The sequence below is a fragment of the Engystomops pustulosus genome, chromosome 11 (genome assembly GCF_040894005.1).
Source record: "Engystomops pustulosus chromosome 11, aEngPut4.maternal, whole genome shotgun sequence".
NCBI classification, from domain to species: Eukaryota; Metazoa; Chordata; class Amphibia; order Anura; family Leptodactylidae; genus Engystomops; species Engystomops pustulosus.
Window position 1 is genome coordinate 1,574,092 of NC_092421.1, and position 27,598 is coordinate 1,601,689.

The window sequence follows — 27,598 nt, forward strand, 5'->3', positions numbered from 1 at the left end:
ATGTAGTCAGTAATAAATGTGATGCAGTCAGTAATAAATGTGATGCAGTCAGTAATAAATGTGGTGCAGTCAGTAATAAATGTGGTGCAGTCAGTAATAAATGTGATGCAGTCAGTAATAAATGTGGTGCAGTCAGTAATAAATGTGGTGCAGTCAGTAATAAATGTGATACAGTCAGTAATAAATGTGATGTAGTCAGTAATAAATGTGGTGCAGTCAGTAATAAATGTGGTGCAGTCAGTAATAAATGTGATGTAGTCAGTAATAAATGTGATGCAGTCAGTAATAAATGTGATGCAGTCAGTAATAAATGTGATGCAGTCAGTAATAAATGTGATGCAGTCAGTAATAAATGTGATGCAGTCAGTAATAAATGTGGAGCAGTCAGTAATAAATGTGATGCAGTCAGTAATAAATGTGATGCAGTCAGTAATAAATGTGATGCAGTCAGTAATAAATGTGATGCAGTCAGTAATAAATGTGATGCAGTCAGTAATAAATGTGATACAGTCAGTAATAAATGTGGAGCAGTCAGTAATAAATGTGAAGCAGTCAGTAATAAATGTGGTGCAGTCAGTAATAAATGTGGAGCAGTCAGTAATAAATGTGGAGCAGTCAGTAATAAATGTGGCGCACGTTCAGACTACGCAGTAACATCCCCTTACGGTGACATTTTTCTCTCTTGTCGGACACGGAGCTGACACTTTATAATTGTAGTCTCTGAGTTGTTTATTGTTCTGCAGCAGCTTAAAGAGCACCCGTCACCCATAAATCGGGCACTAGACACGGCTCATATACTGGTACTGAGCAGGAGCCGCATGATTGGTTTCCGTTATCTTCTTCCATTATGGAGAATATCAGGGATCGGCAGTAAATAGAAGCCCCTCCCCCAGCGCCAGAACTGCTACCGTTACTTATAACAGAGGAACATGCGCAGCCGCCGGCGTTATTATACAGGAGAAGGAAACCTCCTGCAGGGCTTCATCCACTGCTGCTCTATGTTATCCTCCTCCATAATAGAGAAAGATAATGGAGACCCCCCATGTAACACTGAGGACCTGTGGGGGGAGGGGCCCAGCCAAAACTTAGCTATGGGGCCCCTCACTCCTGGTTACAGCGCGTCCTGCTGCTTTGTATCTTCGGGTCGCTGGTCTCGTACTTGGTGCGATTTGTATTTCCTTTATTTATTCAATGAACACAAAAAAAAAAATAGACGAATCACAAGACGAATAGAAAAATGTCCATTTTAATACTTGAGTTGTATAAATAACCTTAAGCCCCTAATATCCAGAGCTAGTGCTTCTATCAGCGCTATAGTGACAAGAGGGTGTGGCTAGGGGCATTCTGACAGTCAGGACTATTCAACTATTGTCTGCCCCATTATTATACAGATAAATGGAGACACCCGGATCAGAGGAGGAGACGCAGGAGGAGCGCGGATCAGAGGAGGAGACGCAGGAGGAGCGCGGATCAGAGGAGGAGACGCAGGAGGAGACGCAGGAGGAGCGCGGATCAGAGGAGGAGACGCAGGAGGAGCGCGGATCAGAGGAGGAGACGCAGGAGGAGCGCGGATCAGAGGAGGAGACGCAGGAGGAGCGCGGATCAGAGGAGGAGACGCAGGAGGAGCGCGGATCAGAGGAGGAGACGCAGGAGGAGCGCGGATCAGAGGAGGAGACGCAGGAGGAGCGCGGATCAGAGGAGGAGACGCAGGAGGAGCGCGGATCAGAGGAGGAGACGCAGGAGGAGCGCGGATCAGAGGAGGAGACGCAGGAGGAGCGCGGATCAGAGGAGGAGACGCAGGAGGAGCCCGGATCAGAGGAGGAGACGCAGGAGGAGCCCGGATCAGAGGAGGAGACGCAGGAGGAGCCCGGATCAGAGGAGGAGACGCAGGAGGAGCCCGGATCAGAGGAGGAGACGCAGGAGGAGCCCGGATCTGCCTGGGGCACCGGGGGATGTGGTGGAAATACTTATAATATCTATAAAATTGGGAACCAGCAGTTGGATGTGGCAGACAGATTAGCGGGGTCAGTCTGAGTGTATGTGGACACGACCCTGATCCTGGAGGAAGCCGCTGCGCTCCGCAGGCCGCTTACACACCACAGGCTGTTGATGAGATCCCCGAGTTCCGGCAAGGGGTTAACGGTGTTAAAAACTGCTGCGGCCGCATAGACGAAGGAAATGAAGTCCTGCTGAACCGTGGGACGCATCTGGCGGCAGCAGGACGCTATTCCATATCCAAAATAGTCAAAGAGATCGTCACCATCGACCCTCCGGATAAGTGACAGGGCTTCGCTTTCCACCTCCAGCTGCCTTTCCGTTCTGCGGAGGGTTTTCCGGCTCTGTCCGTGAAGGAACGCCGTGCGGGTGAGGGGGGCAGAACGTTTGGCTGGGGGGGTGACCTCTGGTGCAGTAGCGGACGTGGTGGCTTCTGCTGTGGTTGGTGGAGTGGCCACCCGTGAAGGTCCTGCATGGTCGTCCAGGTCCTCTTCGGGGTCTATTGATGTCACCGGAGTTGGCCCCCGTTCCTCGGGAAGGCTTTCTTTATCCTGATCCTTGTCTTCAGATCTGTTGAAAAAGAAAATGAGACCAGACATTGCGCACAGCACCATAAACCCAGCGCAATCCATACTTACTGGCTGAACCCTTTCCTGGGCAGGATGAACATCAGCTCATCGTGGAACGGCACTTTGGGTCGCTGGGAGGGAGAGGCGCCGCTCCGGTCAGCGTTACGCTCCTCCTTCAGGAAACGGTCCCGTACGGACTTCCACCTTTTGCGGAGATCGCTCTCTGGAATGAAAGACAAAACGCGTTCACCTGCTGCACGGGAGGAGCATGGAGTCCGCTGCAGAGAGAAGCCGCTGCACATAGCGACACCCACCAACAACTGCCTGCAGGGACTGCGAGAAGCCGCTCCAGTACGGGTAGAGAGCCCTGCAGATGGATTCCCAGGCCCGTCTGCGGCGGTGGCGGTCAGTATACCCGGTGGCACCCTTGTCCCAGAGCTCAGGGTGGGACTGCACCTAGAAACAACACATAAAAATAGGTCCAAGGACATTTCATTTCCTACCCGAGGGGTTTAGTGGGGGATAAAACCTGGCGATGGCTTCCCCTTCAGCAATGTCCTAGGGAATGTAATATAGAAATAATATATGGGGTAATCGAAAACCAGATCAACTGTAAAAACGATGCGACGGCGCAAGGAGAAGCAAGAACCGATAAAAGTCCAATATCCAATTACTAGAATATAAAATACCGATGTTTCTCCCTCCTACAAATTATATCTGATAAAACAATCAATGAGAAACCGCACCGCTCCATCTCCAGACCGTGTCCCCGAGGAGAGGCAAAAAACAACCACCTTCTTGCGTGTTCCGCCCTCCGTGTGGCGCTCTTTCCGTTTGAGGTGCTCGTGGGTCTCGTGGTTCACACTGGGATGCAGCGCGAGTATCTGGTCTGCCGACTCGGAAACTCAAACCCTCCGCTATCTGCTCCGCTTAGATCCAAAAGGAAACTTCAGATCCAGTCACCGGTGAGGAAAAAGGAAACGCACAACAGCGCAAGAGAGGATTTATCAAAGGTGATCACAAAAATTCTCAAACAAAAAGGCCGTGGAAAATAAAGTCATTGCACGTTCAGTGTCACGAGCGCGACCCAGTCTCACCAAGATGGCGTCATCCGGGGCTTCACCCGGGGCTTAGCCGACCTGCACATAGTGTTACTTATTTATAGATACATAATATGCAGAATAACCAAAAGAGAATCACAATGTGACCAAATACAAGAACTTAGTAATGACCTCCGTTATAGCCGATCCAAACTTATATACAGAAATCCACTTATAGGAAGACATAAAACGATTGATAGAAAAGATTTTATATATAGAAGGAATTAGAAGGAGGTTTCCAATCAATTGTTTTCTAATGTCTTCCTATAAATGGATTTCTGTATATAAGTTTGGATCGGCTATAACGGAGGTCATTATTAAGTTCTTATATTTGGTCACATTGCGATTCTCTTTTGGTTATTCTGCAATCTATAAGTAAGTAACACTAAGTGCAGGTCGGCTAAGCCCCGTGTGAAGCCCCGGGTGAAGCCCCGGATGAAGCCCCGGATGGAGCCCCGGATGGAGCCCCGGATGGAGCCCCGGATGGAGCCCCGGATGGAGCCCCGGATGGAGCCCCGGATGGAGCCCCGGATGGAGCCCCGGATGGAGCCATCTTGGTGAAGCCCCGGATGAAGCCATCTTGGAGAGACTCTGGGTCGCGCTCGTGACACCGAACGTGCAATGACTTTATTTTCCACAGCTTTTTTATTTGAGAATTTTTGTGATTACCTTTAATAAATCCTCTCTTGCGCTGTTGTGCGTTTCCTTTTTCCTCACCGGTGACTGGATCTGAAGTTTTCCTTTTGGATCTAAGCGGAGCAGATAGCGGAGGGTTTGAGCTTCCGAGGGGTTTTCGTGGAATTTTTCTCTTGCACTCGAGTGACTGTCCCCATTTGAGGTCTGGTGTGTGCTGAGGGCGCCCCACTGTCCTGGTTATGTTATCAGCTACATTAACCCCTTAGTGACGTGGAGGCTCCAGTGACCCGGCTTTTTTAGCGGTTTAAGGGCCATAACTTTTTTTTTTGCACGCTGCCTTCAATGTTTTTGCAGTGTTTTTTTAGGACACATAGAGCTAGCTAAAACTATTAAAAGTTTTAAAAAATAAGCACTATAAATAACAGAAAAAAACTTTTTTCTACTTTTAACCCCAAATAAGAATATAAATGAGAAATAATTCATTTTTAAGATTTCAAATTAGCTCAAAATGACCATTATTCATGAATTCCCTATTTTGTGTCGGTCGTTGTGATATATAATATGTGGAGTCTCGGGCAGACGGGCGGCTATGGCGATGCTTTGTGTAGTGGGGAATGTTTTGTATTATATGGGGAAATGTCTTTGTATTTATGGATATTTTTTGTGTTTTTTTTCTTTATATTTCCCCCATGAGGTCAGAAAAGATCCGGGGGGACATTTACACTTTTTTTTCTTTCTAGTTTTACATGATTCTTTTTGTTTTACAAGTTTTGGAATGAGCCCCTGTGACTGGTGGTGCTGATCCGAGCTGGACTGGGAAAGAAAATAGTAGAAGATCGGGGTCCGTGTGCCTGGATTACACTGAGGACATCATGAAACCACAGACACTTACCTCTGAGATCAGTGCACCGACATTTATCCCCATCCTGCGATAAGCTTTTCTGGGCCCCATGGCCGCCGCTTCTCGCCTTATCTAAACAAGAATCACAAGAATATCCCCAAAAAAGCCCATTAGTCATAGGAGACGTCTCCCTAAATACTCACCATCGACATTCACTACAAGGAAATCAATCCGTAGCATCTCCTCATGTTAGTGATAAAGAATATCATTGTAACTGGATTGTAGCTCAAAATCCATGTGCAGAATAAGCCCCTAAGGGAGACCTCTCGCCCGATTACCGGCTATGCTGCTCCTTACCTGTAGGGGGCACGTGTCTTTTGTTAGTTCCAGGGCAGCAGAATAACTTTGTAGAAGTATGTGAATGAGCCCCGCAAGCAGGTGACTAGGAAGGAGTTGTAGTGCAAGTGCGGGATGTGCAGAGGACAAAGCGGTGAATATAGAGTGGGGGGGGGGGGGCGTGAGTAATTAGTGAATGGGGAGCTAGCTGTCTGCTCAGGGGCTCATTTACACATTTTTCTACAGTTTTCTACAGTTCAGCAGCTCTGGAAGTAACTAGAGACCGTCCCATCATCCCCATGCATGCTTAGATGTCCAGGATGAAGGATTGTAAACCAAGCACTGGCATCCTGGGGTGCGCCCCTCTGGCTTTTAGCTTCCTATGCCCTGGTTTTTACAAAAAAAGGCTTTGCTTGCTAAAATTATGCAAATGAGCCCGGAGCCCATGGGGGTAATTTGCATGACTTTTAAAGTTTTTTTTTTCTTAAAAACAAGGGCATAAAAAGCTTAAAAAGGGCAGATCCTCCTCTTCATTATAGACCAGGGACAAGTTCATCATGACAAATCAGGGACAATGTAATAACTATGCTAATGAGCCCCTCTGTGATCTTTACAGACTGTTACACTTCTGGGAGGGGCTGAGTCTGTAGAGCCAGAGGGGCTAGGGTAGCATGTCAGGCTCATTAACATAATTATAAAAGTTGATATTAGAAGGCAGGAGGTCCCACAGTCCCGGTGCCTGGATCTACGAGTAATGTTCCTTGTGGTGGTAGAGGCGACAGATCGTGTATAATCTTCTATCTATACATTTATGATCCTCCCTAAATTGCCACCAGAGGGGATTAGTTTATATTCACCCCTGGCAGCCCGGCAATGTGCAGGACTCCAGCCTCATCTTCCGTGGTGTCCTGTGATACGGTGATTAATAACCAATAACAATCTGATTCTATTTTCACATTTGCTTAATGAGAAGAGAAAAGTGAATTAAAGGGAACATGTCAGCAGGGACCTCATTTTTCACTACAGACGGGTTGCAGAAGCCCATGACACCTGCACATCGGCCGCTCTGCCTTTTCTAAGCATTTACATTACAATATAATTGTGTCTTATAAAACTTACTCTTGCATCCTGACAAAATCTTTGGGTAGTCACAGGGGTTGGGCTTTGGTTTGGATGCATTTCAAAAAAACAGCCTGCAGCTCAGACAAGTCACATGTTGTCTCCATGTTTGTGCTCCTGTACAGCTCCTCCCTCCCCCACTGATGTCAGGCTGAGCAGACTGTGACCTCTGAGGAGAAGCAGGAGGAGGAGCTGTACAGGAGCACAAAGGTGGGGGGCAAGCTCTGAGGAGTGAGTAACACAGACAAGTCACATGTTGTTTTTTGAAATGCATCCAAACCAAAGCCCAACCCCTGTGACTACCCCAGGATTTGTCAGGATGCAAGGTAAGTTATAACACACAATTATATTATAATGCACATCCTTAGAGAAAGCAGAGAGGCCGATGTGCACTGCAGGTGTCATGGGTTTTTACAATCCGTCTTTAGTGAAAAATGAGGTCCCTGCTGCCAGGTTCCCTTTAATTAGAACCTGTCAACGGGTTTTACCCCACAAAACTAGCAGCCCCTCCGGCAGAGAATGAAACGTCTTCTCTGCAATTCCCTTTTTTATGTGAAACCGGTTCCCAGAGTCCAATTAACTGACACCGTTCTTGCAGCTAAAAATTGTTTTCCTCACATCCTCATAAAATCCACTTAATCTTACATCACATGTCATACAGCGAGTCTGAGGGGGCGAGTCTTACTCAGCGGAGTCCAGCAACTCCTCCCCATGTCACATGCCTCCTGCATGTCATGTGACCAGGGTGATGTCATCGAAGATCCTGTACCCACTAGCATATGCAAAATTTACCCCATCTATGTATCTGATCACATGAAATCACAGCAGCCCCCATGGAGGATGAGGAGGACTCCATGGAGTCATTCTGTGATTTCATGTGATGAGATCTATGCATGGGGTAGGTTTAGCAAATGTTAGTGGATAAAAGTCCTCAGGTGACAACATCCTGGTCACATGGTATGGAATGCTGAAGGGTGATAAGGCGACATGTGGTATGGGGAGGAGCTGCTGGACTCAGACGAGCAGGACCCCCCCCCCCCCCTAACTCCTGCGAGATCTGGCTATATGCCTGGTAAGATAATAAAGTTGATTTTATGGGGATGTGCAGGAAACTAATAGAAGGTTGGTATTTAGTTAATAGATCTCTATGGGAACCTGTCACTAGATGTATTGGTATAAGATGTGGTGACAGGTTCCCTGAACCTCCTGACTGGATCTGAAAGATGAGATTGTTGACATTATTTTCATCATAATTAAGATTCTAGCTGCTGTAGATCCGGTAGTTTAGTGCGGTAAAAGCCGGTTCTCTTTGAGGAGACTGAATTCTGCCATAAAGGGTTAATGCGGCTGATATTCTTCACCTGGCGGTCTCGTCGGAGGGTCCGGTTCGCCCTGGGATAAGCTCTGGAGGGTGGAGAAGGCGGAGGACTGGGACTTCTCTCCGCTTTTTCTTCTTTTATTAATTTATCTACAGAAGACACAAAAATGTAACAAATGGGAGAATTCAGAATGACGACTGTGACTGATAACAATCTGCCGCCAAAATAATGAAGGGCGCGCCTCACGTTACCCAACGCAGGATCTGCCGCCAAAATAATGAAGGGCGCGCCTCACGTTACCCAACACAGAATCTGCCGCCAAAATAATGAAGGGTGCGCCTCACGTTACCCAACACAGAATCTGCCACCAAAATAATGAAGGGTGCGCCTCACGTTACCCAACACAGAATCTGTCTCCAAAATAATGAAGGGTGCGCCTCACGTTACCCAACACAGAATCTGTCACCAAAATAATGAAGGGTGCGCCTCACGTTACCCAACACAGAATCTGTCTCCAAAATAATGAAGGGTGCGCCTCACGTTACCCAACGCAGAATCTGTCACCAAAATAATGAAGGGTGCGCCTCACGTTACCCAACGCAGAATCTGTCACCAAAATAATGAAGGGTGCGCCTCACGTTACCCAACGCAGAATCTGCCACCAAAATAATGAAGGGTGCGCCTCACGTTACCCAACACAGAATCTGACGCTAAAATAATGAAGGGTGCGCCTCACGTTACCCAACACAGAATCTGTCACCAAAATAATGAAGGGTGCGCCGCACGTTACCCAACACAGAATCTGTCACCAAAATAATGAAGGGTGCGCCGCACGTTACCCAACACAGAATCTGACGCTAAAATAATGAAGGGTGCGCCGCACGTTACCCAACACAGAATCTGACGCTAAAATAATGAAGGGTGCGCCTCACGTTACCCAACACAGAATCTGACGCTAAAATAATGAAGGGTGCGCCTCACGTTACCCAACACAGAATCTGTCTCCAAAATAATGAAGGGTGCGCCTCACGTTACCCAACACAGAATCTGTCACCAAAATAATGAAGGGTGCGCCTCACGTTACCCAACACAGAATCTGTCACCAAAATAATGAAGGGTGCGCCTCACGTTACCCAACGCAGAATCTGCCACCAAAATAATGAAGGGTGCGCCTCACGTTACCCAACACAGAATCTGACGCTAAAATAATGAAGGGTGCGCCTCACGTTACCCAACACAGAATCTGTCACCAAAATAATGAAGGGTGCGCCGCACGTTACCCAACGCAGAATCTGTCACCAAAATAATGAAGGGTGCGCCTCACGTTACCCAACGCAGAATCTGTCACCAAAATAATGAAGGGTGCGCCTCACGTTACCCAACGCAGAATCTGCCACCAAAATAATGAAGGGTGCGCCTCACGTTACCCAACACAGAATCTGACGCTAAAATAATGAAGGGTGCGCCTCACGTTACCCAACACAGAATCTGTCACCAAAATAATGAAGGGTGCGCCGCACGTTACCCAACACAGAATCTGACGCTAAAATAATGAAGGGTGCGCCTCACGTTACCCAACACAGAATCTGTCTCCAAAATAATGAAGGGTGCGCCTCACGTTACCCAACACAGAATCTGTCACCAAAATAATGAAGGGTGCGCCGCACGTTACCCAACACAGAATCTGACGCTAAAATAATGAAGGGTGCGCCTCACGTTACCCAACACAGAATCTGACGCTAAAATAATGAAGGGTGCGCCTCACGTTACCCAACACAGAATCTGTCTCCAAAATAATGAAGGGTGCGCCTCACGTTACCCAACACAGAATCTGTCACCAAAATAATGAAGGGTGCGCCTCACGTTACCCAACACAGAATCTGTCACCAAAATAATGAAGGGTGCGCCTCACGTTACCCAACGCAGAATCTGCCACCAAAATAATGAAGGGTGCGCCTCACGTTACCCAACACAGAATCTGACGCTAAAATAATGAAGGGTGCGCCTCACGTTACCCAACACAGAATCTGTCACCAAAATAATGAAGGGTGCGCCGCACGTTACCCAACACAGAATCTGTCACCAAAATAATGAAGGGTGCGCCTCACGTTACCCAACACAGAATCTGTCTCCAAAATAATGAAGGGTGCGCCTCACGTTACCCAACACAGAATCTGTCACCAAAATAATGAAGGGTGCGCCTCACGTTACCCAACACAGAATCTGTCTCCAAAATAATGAAGGGTGCGCCTCACGTTACCCAACGCAGAATCTGTCACCAAAATAATGAAGGGTGCGCCTCACGTTACCCAACGCAGAATCTGTCACCAAAATAATGAAGGGTGCGCCTCACGTTACCCAACGCAGAATCTGTCACCAAAATAATGAAGGGTGCGCCTCACGTTACCCAACGCAGAATCTGCCACCAAAATAATGAAGGGTGCGCCTCACGTTACCCAACACAGAATCTGACGCTAAAATAATGAAGGGTGCGCCTCACGTTACCCAACACAGAATCTGACGCTAAAATAATGAAGGGTGCGCCTCACGTTACCCAACACAGAATCTGTCTCCAAAATAATGAAGGGTGCGCCTCACGTTACCCAACACAGAATCTGTCACCAAAATAATGAAGGGTGCGCCTCACGTTACCCAACACAGAATCTGTCACCAAAATAATGAAGGGTGCGCCTCACGTTACCCAACGCAGAATCTGCCACCAAAATAATGAAGGGTGCGCCTCACGTTACCCAACACAGAATCTGACGCTAAAATAATGAAGGGTGCGCCTCACGTTACCCAACACAGAATCTGTCACCAAAATAATGAAGGGTGCGCCGCACGTTACCCAACACAGAATCTGTCACCAAAATAATGAAGGGTGCGCCTCACGTTACCCAACGCAGAATCTGTCACCAAAATAATGAAGGGTGCGCCTCACGTTACCCAACGCAGAATCTGCCACCAAAATAATGAAGGGTGCGCCTCACGTTACCCAACACAGAATCTGACGCTAAAATAATGAAGGGTGCGCCTCACGTTACCCAACACAGAATCTGTCACCAAAATAATGAAGGGTGCGCCGCACGTTACCCAACACAGAATCTGTCACCAAAATAATGAAGGGTGCGCCGCACGTTACCCAACACAGAATCTGACGCTAAAATAATGAAGGGTGCGCCTCACGTTACCCAACACAGAATCTGACGCTAAAATAATGAAGGGTGCGCCTCACGTTACCCAACACAGAATCTGTCTCCAAAATAATGAAGGGTGCGCCTCACGTTACCCAACACAGAATCTGCCACCAAAATAATGAAGGGTGCGCCTCACGTTACCCAACACAGAATCTGACGCTAAAATAATGAAGGGTGCGCCTCACGTTACCCAACACAGAATCTGTCTCCAAAATAATGAAGGGTGCGCCTCACGTTACCCAACACAGAATCTGTCTCCAAAATAATGAAGGGCGCGCCTCACGTTACCCAACACACGTTTAACCCTTTCCTGACCAGAGGCCTAAAAGTTGTATTCCTCCCTGCTCTTGCTATTAGCGCAGGAGTAGGGGAAACCTCCGCTGAGAGCCGCCGCTGCAGACTGGTGGATGGTCAGGACATAATATGAGAACCAGTCCTCTTACCTGGGGAGATGAGAATTTGGTGATTCTCAGTAATGAGGTCCTTGTACAGGTCCTTGTGTCCTCCTATGTAGTCCCACTCCTCCATGGAGAAATAGAGAGTGAAATCCTGACACCTTATAGGAACCTGAGGGAGAAAGTCACAAACTCTGTTAACGAAAAAAACAAAACAATGATATAATCATATAACAATCCCCCCAGCGGTACGTTAACAGTTAATATCTCTGGTTCCTGGCTCCTAGAAGGGCAGCATTAGATTCACATGAAACATAAGATTCTAGGTGCCACTGATCCAAAGTTCTAGCCCTCTGAAGTGTGCCCCCCCCCATCCAGATTATCGGGTGAAATCACAGAATGCCTCCATGGATTGCTCAACATCCTCAATGCAGCAATGCTGGGATTTCATGTGATCAGATACATACAAGGGGAAGATTTAGCAAATGTTAGTGGGTAGAGGACTACAGATGACATCACCCTGGTCATATGAGGATCCCCCAATCCAGGGGTGAAAAAAAGACTTTTTTCATCTTACCAATTGGATACAATGAAACGAATACTTTCTGTACCCAGTCTATATACACACAGACCCCGCCCGACTTGTATACAGTCCCCTGCATGTCCCTGGCTTCTGTCCTTTCTCCTTGTGCACTGGGGAACTTCTGTCACTGCACCATCATGGTACCTGCAGCTGTAGTCAGGGCACCCAGCAGCACTCACCTCTCCTGTCAGCAGCTCGGTGATCTTACTGGTGAGCTCCAGAATCTCCTGGTAGCTGTTGCTTTCTGATACTGTGATTGGATCCTGGGTCCTTTTCCATCTTTCCCCGTCCTCTGTGATTTTCTTTACCACAATGTAATCCTTTACAAAGATAAAATAATGTTTTGCTGATAAAGTTTTTGTTTCCAGTAATTCAATTCAAAAAGTACAACACACACATTATACACCATAGTACACACACACACACATTATACATCATAGTACACACACATTATACACCATAGTACACACACATTATACACCATAGTACACACACACACACATTATACATCATAGTACACACACATTATACACCATAGTACACACACATTATACACCATAGTACACACACATTATACACCATAGTACACACACATTATACACCATAGTACACACACATTATACATCATAGTACACACACATTATACACCATAGTACACACACATTATACACCATAGTACACACACATTATACACCATAGTACACACACATTATACACCATAGTACACACACATTATACATCATAGTACACACACATTATACACCATAGTACACACACACACACATTATACACCATAGTACACACATATTATACATCATAGTACACACACATTATACACCATAGTACACACACATTATACACCATAGTACACACACATTATACACCATAGTACACACACATTATACACCATAGTACACACACATTATACACCATAGTACACACACATTATACACCATAGTACACACACATTATACACCATAGTACACACACATTATACACCATAGTACACACACATTATACACCATAGTACACACACATTATACACCATAGTACACACACATTATACACCATAGTACACACATATTATACATCATAGTACACACACATTATACATCATAGTACACACACATTATACATCATAGTACACACACACACACACACATATTATACATCATAGTACACACACACACACACACATATTATACATCATAGTACACACACACACACACATTATACATCATAGTACACACACACACACACACACATTATACACCATAGTACACACACATTATACACCATAGTACACACACATTATACACCATAGTACACACACATTATACACCATAGTACACACACATTATACACCATAGTACACACACATTATACACCATAGTACACACACATTATACACCATAGTACACACACACACACACACACATTATACATCATAGTACACACACACACACACACATATTATACATCATAGTACACACACACACATATTATACATCATAGTACACACACACACACATATTATACATCATAGTACACACACACACACATATTATACATCATAGTACACACACACACACATATTATACATCATAGTACACACACACATATTATACATCATAGTACACACACACACACATATTATACATCATAGTACACACACACACACATATTATACATCATAGTACACACACACACACACATTATACATCATAGTACACACACACACACATTATACATCATAGTACACACACACACACACATTATACATCATAGTACACACACACACACATTATACACCATAGTACACACACATTATACACCATAGTACACACACATTATACACCATAGTACACACACATTATACACCATAGTACACACACATTATACACCATAGTACACACACACACACATTATACATCATAGTACACACACACACACACACACACATATTATACATCATAGTACACACACACACACACACACATATTATACATCATAGTACACACACACACACATATTATACATCATAGTACACACACACACACATATTATACATCATAGTACACACACACACACATATTATACATCATAGTACACACACACATATTATACATCATAGTACACACACACACACATATTATACATCATAGTACACACACACACACATTATACATCATAGTACACACACACACACACATTATACATCATAGTACACACACACACACATTATACATCATAGTACACACACACACACACATTATACATCATAGTACACACACACACACATTATACACCATAGTACACACACATTATACACCATAGTACACACACATTATACACCATAGTACACACACATTATACACCATAGTACACACACACACACATTATACATCATAGTACACACACACACACACACACACATATTATACATCATAGTACACACACACACACACACACATATTATACATCATCGTACACACACACACACATTATACATCATAGTACACACACACACACACATATTATACACCATAGTACACACACACACATATTATACACCATAGTACACACACATTATACACCATAGTACACACACACACACATTATACATCATAGTACACACACACACACACACATATTATACATCATAGTACACACACACATACACACATATTATACATCATAGTACACACACACACACACACACATTATACATCATAGTACACACACACACACATATTATACACCATAGTACACACACATTATACACCATAGTACACACACACACACATATTATACATCATAGTACACACACACACATATTATACATCATAGTACACACACACACACATATTATACATCATAGTACACACACACACACACACACACACACACACATATTATACATCATAGTACACACACACACACATATTATACATCATAGTACACACACACACACACACACACACACATATTATACATCATAGTACACACACACACACACATATTATACATCATAGTACACACACACACACATTATACACCATAGTACACACACACACACATTATACACCATAGTACACACACACACACATTATACACCATAGTACACACACACACACATTATACACCATAGTACACACACGTTATACACCATAGTACACACACACACACACATTATACACCATAGTACACACACACACACACATTATACACCATAGTACACACACGTTATACACCATAGTACACACACACACGTTATACACCATAGTACACACACATTATACACCATAGTACACACACATTATACACCATAGTACACACACATTATACACCATAGTACACACACATTATACACCATAGTACACACACATTATACACCATAGTACACACACATTATACACCATAGTACACACACATTATACACCATAGTACACACACATTATAAATCATAGTACAATGCAAGTGTGGTCCTTGCATTTGGAAGATTTCGTTGTTAAAAAAAAAAAAAAAAAAAAGGCAAGTGCTGGTGAAGTCAGTGCAAAATGACCTGGACCCCGCGGAAGACAAATGTGCTGGAGGATTTATAGAACCGTTTCTGTGGTGAAGAGAAGCCGAGGGACCGACACTCCCCAGGATACAGACGCCTCAATATCCAAATCTACCACAAAGGAAAGTGAGTGCGGAGGGTGCAGAATCCTCCGGAACACAAAGGCTCGCATCTAAAGAAGCCGCCACATTCTGGAGAAGATTCTTTGTACAGATGAAATCGAGGTCATGGAGTCGGAGCCGCGATAAAATCAAACAAATTTCCTTTAAAGGGAACCCGTCAGCAGAAACTGTCCAAATAATTCCCTTCCAGTAAATCAGCTGAGCAGCTTCTAGATGACATTTCTTCAACTTTGTAGTGAGATGTAAATTGCTTGTACAGTCAGGGAGGTGGAGAGGTTATCACTGAAGTCAAGCTCTCTCCACCTGTGAAGCCGCCTCCCTGTGACTGATATCATCCACCTGACTCCAGGAGATCTTTCTAGCACTTTCTCTGGGTGCCGGTCCATAAATCCTAGTGAATGGGGTGTCCTGGGGCAGGAGAGCTGGACTTCAGTGTTACTCTCCGCCTCCTTGACTTTATCCAAACAATTTGCATCTCACTTCAGAGTAGATTTTGTGGATGCAGCCACCGCACTGGACCATGAAAGAAACATCTGGAAGCTCTTAGGAGGCTCCACAAGGTTCTGCTGGTGGTGGTTTATGAGGCCAATTTCTCATTCCCTGCCAATGTCTGTTCTAGATCTGATCTAAGGATTTAGGCCTCGGGTGAGGAACGTTTATTGGTCCAAGGGCCTCAATGTCATCTGCGGAACCTTCCAAAAAGACAAGAGTCTAGAAAATAACAAAGTCCCACATTCTCTCTGATTCACTGTTATACAGCATTAACAGATCTAGTTCCAGCCGGTCTCTATGGGTCCTGGTGTATACAGTCTTGGACCGCCGGACCCCTCATTGCGCAGAGTAATGGAGCAGACGGCCGCACATGAACGTTCTGCTCCATTAATCTCTATGGAGCTGACGGAGATCGGGGAGCGCTGCGCTCGGCAATTTCTGTCAGCTCCATAGAGATCAATGGAGCAGAAGGTTCATGCGCGGCCGTCCGCTCCATTACTCTGACACAGGTACATGGGACCACATCGGACCCCTCGTTTTGGTGATCTGTTGGGGTCTCATCACTGACCACCTGTGGATAGGGCCTGACCCCCACTGAGCACCTGTGGATAGGGCCTGACCCCCACTGAGCACCTGTGGATAGGGCCTGACCCCCACTGACCACCCGTGGATAGGGCCTGACCCCCACTGACCACCTGTGGATAGGGCCTGACCCCCACTGACCACCCGTGGATAGGGCCTGACCCCCACTGACCACCCGTGGATAGGGCCTGACCCCCACTGACCACCTGTGGATAGGGCCTGACCCCCACTGACCACCTGTGGATAGGGCCTGACTTTTGCCCGTGGGAAAACCCCTGTAACAATCTAACTGTTAAATGTAACACAATATCTATGACCTCTGACCTCTCCCGTTAGGAGGAAGATGATCTCCAGGGTGAAATTCAATATTCTTCCAGCCAAGCGTTTCCGATCCTTGTCCATCCTTGTAGATGAGTTTGGGAGGATCTGGTTCTGGCTTAAACCTTTCAGACAAAGAGAACAAGCGCCAAATAAAGAGATAAATGGTAAAAGACATTATATAAAAGCTACAATTATACAGTATACGGATATATAATATGCAGGATAACCCGTATGATAGCTACATGTATATAGTATACGGATATATAATATGCAGGATAACCCGTATGATAGCTACATGTATATAGTATACGGATATATAATATGCAGGATAACCCGTATGATAGCTACATGTATACAGTATACGGATATATAATATGCGGGATAACCCGTATGATAGCTACATGTATATAGTATACGGATATATAATATGCAGGATAACCCGTATGATAGCTACATGTATACAGTATACGGATATATAATACGCAGGATAACCCATATGATAGCTACATGTATATAGTATACGGATATATAATATGCGGGATAACCCGTATGATAGCTACATGTATACAGTATACGGATATATAATATGCAGGATAACCCGCATGATAGCTACATGTATATAGTATACGGATATATAATATGCAGGATAACCCTGATGATAGCTACATGTATACAGTATACGGATATATAATATGCAGGATAACCCGTATGATAGCTACATGTATATAGTATACGGATATATAATACGCAGGATAACCCGTATGATAGCTACATGTATATAGTATATGGATATATAATATACGGGATAACCCGTATGATAGCTACATGTATACAGTATACGGATATATAATATGCGGGATAACCCGTATGATAGCTACATGTATACAGTATACGGATATATAATATGCAGGATAACCCGTATGATAGCTACATGTATACAGTATACGGATATATAATATGCGGGATAACCCGTATGATAGCTACATGTATACAGTATACGGATATATAATACGCAGGATAACCCATATGATAGCTACATGTATATAGTATACGGATATATAATATGCGGGATAACCCGTATGATAGCTACATGTATACAGTATACGGATATATAATATGCAGGATAACCCGCATGATAGCTACATGTATACAGTATACGGATATATAACCCGTATGATAGCTACATGTATACAGTATACGGATATATAATATGCAGGATAACCCGTATGATAGCTACATGTATATAGTATACGGATATATAATATGCGGGATAACCCGTATGATAGCTACATGTATACAGTATACGGATATATAATATGCAGGATAACCCGTATGATAGCTACATGTATACAGTATACGGATATCTAATATGCAGGATAACCCGCATGATAGCTACATGTATACAGTATACGGATATATAATATGCAGGATAACCCGTATGATAGCTACATGTATACAGTATACGGATATATAATATGCAGGATAACCCGCATGATAGCTACATGTATACAGTATACGGATATATAATATGCGGGATAACCCTGATGATAGCTACATGTATACAGTATACGGATATATAATATGCAGGATAACCCGCATGATAGCTACATGTATACAGTATACGGATATATAATACGCGGGATAACCCGCATGATAGCTACATGTATACAGTATACGGATATATAATACGCAGGATAACCCGTATGATAGCTACATGTATACAGTATACGGATATATAATACGCAGGATAACCCGTATGATAGCTACATGTATACAGTATACGGATATATAATATGCAGGATAACCCGTATGATAGCTACATGTATACAGTATACGGATATATAATATGCAGGATAACCCGTATGATAGCTACATGTATACAGTATACGAATATATAATATGCGGGATAACCCGTATGATAGCTACAATTATATACAGTATACGGATATATAATATGCGGGATAACCCGTATGATAGCTACATGTATATAGTATACGGATATATAATATGCGGGATAACCCGTATGATAGCTACATGTATACAGTATACGGATATATAATATGCAGGATAACCCGTATGATAGCTACATGTATACAGTATACGGATATATAATACGCAGGATAACCCGTATGATAGCTACATGTATACAGTATACGGATATATAATATGCAGGATAACCCGTATGATAGCTACATGTATATAGTATACGGATATATAACCCGTATAGATATACACACATTACAGTACATCTACCATCAGATATATATATACACATGGCTGGAACATTCCGGCTCCCTGTATAATCTAGAGAATGGACAGAGTGTATTTGGGTCTCAGAAAGCTGACATTGTTGAAATATTTTAAAATTATGCAAATGACCCAAAAGCGCTCGTCCAGCCACTGATCATTTATGCACGCCCCTTGTATCTGGGAGCCGCTCATGTATCGCTCAGCTACAAGGGGCGTAAATTACCAACTCCCAGAGCCTGGAGACATAATATAATATTCCATCAAGTCAGATGACACAATGACCAGGTAAGTTATGGCGGCCGGTACAGCGTCAGTACATCCGATAGCTGATGGCCTTTCATACTACACCTAGACTACACACACATATATACACTGCATACAATACACCTACACTACACACATATACACACTGCATACAATACACCTACACTACACACATATACACACTGTATATAATACACCTACACTACACACACACATATATGTGTGTGTAGTGTAGGTGTATTATATACAGTGTGTATATGTGTGTGTAGTGTAGGTGTATTATATACAGTGTGTATATGTGTGTAGTGTAGGTGTAGTATATGCAGTGTATATATGTGTGTAGTGTAGGTGTAGTATATGCAGTGTATATATGTGTGTAGTGTAGGTGTAGTATATGCAGTGTATATATGTGTGTAGTGTAGGTGTAGAATATGCAGTGTATATATGTGTGTAGTGTAGGTGTAGAATATGCAGTGTATATATGTGTGTGGTGTAGGTGTAGTATATGCAGTGTATATATGTGTGTAGTGTAGGTGTATTATATGCAGTGTATATATGTGTGTAGTGTAGGTGTAGTATATGCAGTGTATATATGTGTGTAGTGTAGGTGTATTATATGCAGTGTATATATGTGTGTAGTGTAGGTGTAGTATATGCAGTGTATATATGTGTGTAGTGTAGGTGTAGTATATGCAGTGTATATATGTGTGTAGTGTAGGTGTAGTATATGCAGTGTATATATGTGTGTAGTGTAGGTGTATTATATGCAGTGTATATATGTGTGTAGTGTAGGTGTAGTATATACAGTGTGTATATATGTGTGTAGTGTAGGTGTAGTGTATACAGTGTATATATGTGTGTAGTGTAGGTGTATTATATGCAGTGTATATATGTGTGTAGTGTAGGTGTATTATATACAGTGTGTATATGTGTGTGTAGTGTAGGTGTATTATATACAGTGTGTATATGTGTGTAGTGTAGGTGTAGTATATGCAGTGTATATATGTGTGTAGTGTAGGTGTAGTATATACAGTGTATATATGTGTGTAGTGTAGGTGTAGTATATGCAGTGTATATATGTGTGTAGTGTAGGTGTAGTATATGCAGTGTATATATGTGTGTAGTGTAGGTGTAGTATATGCAGTGTATATATGTGTGTAGTGTAGGTGTAGAATATGCAGTGTATATATGTGTGTAGTGTAGGTGTAGTATATGCAGTGTATATATGTGTGTGGTGTAGGTGTAGTATATGCAGTGTATATATGTGTGTAGTGTAGGTGTATTATATGCAGTGTATATATGTGTGTAGTGTAGGTGTATTATATGCAGTGTATATATGTGTGTAGTGTAGGTGTATTATATGCAGTGTATATATGTGTGTAGTGTAGGTGTAGTATATACAGTGTATATATGTGTGTAGTGTAGGTGTATTATATGCAGTGTATATATGTGTGTAGTGTAGGTGTAGTATATGCAGTGTATATATGTGTGTAGTGTAGGTGTATTATATGCAGTGTATATATGTGTGTAGTGTAGGTGTAGTATATGCAGTGTATATATGTGTGTAGTGTAGGTGTAGTATATGCAGTGTATATATGTGTGTAGTGTAGGTGTAGTATATGCAGTGTATATATGTGTGTAGTGTAGGTGTAGTATATACAGTGTGTATATATGTGTGTAGTGTAGGTGTATTATATGCAGTGTGTATATGTGTGTAGTGTAGGTGTATTATATGCAGTGTATATATGTGTGTAGTGTAGGTGTAGTATATACAGTGTATATATGTGTGTAGTGTAGGTGTATTATATGCAGTGTATATATGTGTGTAGTGTAGGTGTATTATATGCAGTGTATATATGTGTGTAGTGTAGGTGTATTATATACAGTGTATATATATATGTGTGTAGTGTAGGTGTATTATATACAGTGTATATATATATGTGTGTAGTGTAGGTGTATTATATACAGTGTATATATATATATATGTGTGTAGTGTAGGTGTATTATATACAGTGTATATATATATATATGTGTGTAGTGTAGGTGTATTATATGCAGTGTATATATGTGTGTAGTGTAGGTGTAGTATATACAGTGTATATATGTGTGTAGTGTAGGTGTATTATATGCAGTGTATATATGTGTGTAGTGTAGGTGTAGTATATGCAGTGTATATATGTGTGTAGTGTAGGTGTATTATATGCAGTGTATATATGTGTGTAGTGTAGGTGTAGTATATACAGTGTATATATGTGTGTAGTGTAGGTGTATTATATGCAGTGTATATATATATATATATATATATATACACACATACACTGCATATAATACACCTACACTACACACATATATACACTGCATATAATACACCTACACTACACACATATATACACTGCATATAATACACCTACACTACACACATATATACACTGCATATACTACACCTACACTACACACATATATACACTGTATATACTACACCTACACTACACACATATATACACTGCATATAATACACCTACACTACACACATATATACACTGCATATACTACACCTACACTACACACATATATACACTGCATATAATACACCTACACTACACACATATATACACTGCATATAATACACCTACACTACACACATATATACACTGCATATAATACACCTACACTACACACATATATACACTGCATATAATACACCTACACTACACACTGTATATACTACACCTACACTACACACATATATACACTGCATATACTACACCTACACTACACACATATATACACTGTATATAATACACCTACACTACACACATATATACACACTGCATATAATACACCTACACTACACACATATATACACACTGTATATAATACACCTACACTACACACATATATACACTGCATATAATACACCTACACTACACACATATATACACTGCATACAATACACCTACACTACACACATATATACACTACATATACTACACCTACACTACACACATATATACACTGTATATACTACACCTACACTACACACATATATACACTGTATATACTACACCTACACTACACACATATATACACTGTATATACTACACCTACACTACACACATATATACACTGTATATACTACACCTACACTACACACATATATACACTGCATATAATACACCTACACTACACACATATATACACACTGTATATAATACACCTACACTACACACATATATACACACTGTATATAATACACCTACACTACACACATATATACACTGTATATACTACACCTACACTACACACATATATACACTGCATATAATACACCTACACTACACACATATATACACTGCATATTCTACACCTACACTACACACATATATACACTGTATATACTACACCTACACTACACACATATATACACTGTATATACTACACCTACACTACACACATATATACACTGTATATACTACACCTACACTACACACATATATACACTGTATATACTACACCTACACTACACACATATATACACTGTATATACTACACCTACACTACACACATATATACACTGTATATACTACACCTACACTACACACATATATACACTGCATATAATACACCTACACTACACACATATATACACACTGTATATAATACACCTACACTACACACATATATACACACTGTATATAATACACCTACACTACACACATATATACACTGTATATACTACACCTACACTACACACATATATACACTGCATATAATACACCTACACTACACACATATATACACACTGTATATAATACACCTACACTACACACATATATACACACTGTATATAATACACCTACACTACACACATATATACACTGTATATACTACACCTACACTACACACATATATACACTGCATATAATACACCTACACTACACACATATACACACTGCATATAATACACCTACACTACACACATATATACACTGCATATAATACACCTACACTACACACATATATACACACTGTATATAATACACCTACACTACACACATATACACACTGCATATAATACACCTACACTACACACATACATACACTGCATATAATACACCTACACTACACACATATATACACTGTATATACTACACCTACACTACACACATATATACACTGTATATACTACACCTACACTACACACATATATACACTGTATATACTACACCTACACTACACACATACATACACTGCATATAATACACCTACACTACACACATACATACACTGCATATAATACACCTACACTACACACATATATACACTGCATATAATACACCTACACTACACACATATATACACACTGTATATACTACACCTACACTACACACATATATACACTGCATATAATACACCTACACTACACACATATATACACTGCATATAATACACCTACACTACACACATATATACACACTGTATATACTACACCTACACTACACACATATATACACTGCATATAATACACCTACACTACACACATATATACACTGCATATAATACACCTACACTACACACATATATACACTGCATATACTACACCTACACTACACACATATATACACTGCATATAATACACCTACACTACACACATATATACACACTGTATATACTACACCTACACTACACACATATACACACTGTATATAATGCACCTACACTACACACATATACACACTGTATATAATACACCTACACTACACACATATATACACTGCATATAATACACCTACACTACACACATATACACACTGTATATACTACACCTACACTACACACATATATACACTGCATATACTACACCTACACTACACACATATATACACTGCATATACTACACCTACACTACACACATATATACACACTGCATATACTACACCTACACTACACACATATATACACTGTATACACTACACCTACACTACACACATATATACACTGCATATAATACACCTACACTACACACATATACACACTGCATATAATACACCTACACTACACACATATATACACACTGTATATACTACACCTACACTACACACATATATACACTGCATATAATACACCTACACTACACACATATATACACTGCATATAATACACCTACACTACACACATATATACACACTGCATATACTACACCTACACTACACACATATATACACTGCATATACTACACCTACACTACACACATATATACACTGCATATACTACACCTACACTACACACATATATACACACTGCATATACTACACCTACACTACACACATATATACACACTGCATATACTACACCTACACTACACACATATATACACTGTATACACTACACCTACACTACACACATATATACACACTGCATACAATACACCTACACTACACACATATATACACTGTATATAATACACCTACACTACACACATATATACACTGTATATACTACACCTACACTACACACATATATACACTGCATATACTACACCTACACTACACACATATATACACTGTATATACTACACCTACACTACACACATATATACACTGCATATACTACACCTACACTACACACATATATACACTGCATATACTACACCTACACTACACACATATATACACTGCATATACTACACCTACACTACACACATATATACACTGCATATAATACACCTACACTACACACATATATACACTGCATATACTACACCTACACTACACACATATATACACTGTATATAATACACCTACACTACACACATATACACACTGTATATACTACACCTACACTACACACATATATACACTGTATATACTACACCTACACTACACACATATATACACTGCATATACTACACCTACACTACACACATATATACACTGCATATACTACACCTACACTACACACATATATACACTGCATATAATACACCTACACTACACACATATATACACTGCATATAATACACCTACACTACACACATACATACACTGCATATAATACACCTACACTACACACATATATACACACTGTATATACTACACCTACACTACACACATATATACACTGTATATACTACACCTACACTACACACATATACACACTGTATATAATGCACCTACACTACACACATATACACACTGTATATAATACACCTACACTACACACATATATACACTGCATATAATACACCTACACTACACACATATATACACTGCATATACTACACCTACACTACACACATATATACACTGTATATAATACACCTACACTACACACATATATACACTGCATATACTACACCTACACTACACACATATATACACTGCATATACTACACCTACACTACACACATATATACACTGCATATAATACACCTACACTACACACATATATACACTGTATATACTACACCTACACTACACACATATATACACTGCATATACTACACCTACACTACACACATATACACACTGTATATACTACACCTACACTACACACATATATACACTGTATATACTACACCTACACTACACACATATATACACTGCATATACTACACCTACACTACACACATATATACACTGCATATACTACACCTACACTACACACATATATACACTGCATATAATACACCTACACTACACACATATATACACTGCATATAATACACCTACACTACACACATACATACACTGCATATAATACACCTACACTACACACATATATACACACTGTATATACTACACCTACACTACACACATATATACACTGTATATACTACACCTACACTACACACATATACACACTGTATATAATACACCTACACTACACACATATATACACTGCATATAATACACCTACACTACACACATATACACACTGTATATAATGCACCTACACTACACACATATACACACTGTATATAATACACCTACACTACACACATATATACACTGCATATAATACACCTACACTACACACATATATACACTGCATATACTACACCTACACTACACACATATATACACTGTATATAATACACCTACACTACACACATATATACACTGTATATACTACACCTACACTACACACATATATACACTGTATATACTACACCTACACTACACACATATATACACTGCATATAATACACCTACACTACACACATATATACACTGCATATAATACACCTACACTACACACATATATACACTGTATATAATACACCTACACTACACACATATATACACTGTATATACTACACCTACACTACACACATATATACACTGTATATACTACACCTACACTACACACATATATACACTGCATATAATACACCTACACTACACACATATATACACTGCATATAATACACCTACACTACACACATATATACACTGTATATACTACACCTACACTACACACATATATACACTGCATATACTACACCTACACTACACACATATATACACTGCATATAATACACCTACACTACACACATATATACACTGTATATACTACACCTACACTACACACATATATACACTGTATATAATACACCTACACTACACACATATATACACACTGTATATAATACACCTACACTACACACATATATACACACTGTATATACTACACCTACACTACACACATATATACACTGCATATACTACACACAGTAAAATGTTGTACAGAATATAATAATCTCACCCTGTGCACAGGATAACGAGCAGATGTCACATCCAGGACCTTTGATGATGTCAGTGTCATGTGATCAGCGACTGTCTTATCCTCCCCTCGCATGCAGGGCCTTTGATGACGTCGCAGTCATGTGATCAGTGACTGTCTTCCCCTC

The 27,598-nt window shown here is 41.2% G+C and overlaps 1 protein-coding gene across 1 annotated transcript; it reads right to left on the bottom strand.

Annotated features, from left to right (window-relative positions):
* Nucleotides 1-1,230: 1,230 nt before the first annotated feature.
* Nucleotides 1,231-27,570, bottom strand: LOC140106310 (uncharacterized). The gene is made up of 9 exons (XM_072130696.1): nt 27,454-27,570; nt 17,176-17,294; nt 12,270-12,410; nt 11,556-11,679; nt 7,958-8,064; nt 5,193-5,273; nt 2,879-3,020; nt 2,634-2,787; nt 1,231-2,565 (listed from the first exon to the last, which is right to left on the bottom strand). Exons 2-9 carry the CDS (start codon nt 17,251-17,253, stop codon nt 1,977-1,979), a joined length of 1,416 nt encoding a protein of 471 aa, XP_071986797.1. The 5' UTR covers nt 17,254-17,294; nt 27,454-27,570; the 3' UTR covers nt 1,231-1,976.
* Nucleotides 27,571-27,598: the final 28 nt, after the last annotated feature.

Coding starts and splice junctions, on each gene's coding strand:
- LOC140106310 (XM_072130696.1), bottom strand. CDS start 17,253: ATGGACAAGGATCGGAAACGCTTGGCTGGAAGAATATTGAATTTCACC. Junction 2,788..2,878: donor GTCCCTGCAGGCAGTTGTTG/GTGGGTGTCGCT, acceptor CTTTCATTCCAG/AGAGCGATCTCCGCAAAAGG. Junction 2,566..2,633: donor CCCAGGAAAGGGTTCAGCCA/GTAAGTATGGAT, acceptor CTTTTTCAACAG/ATCTGAAGACAAGGATCAGG.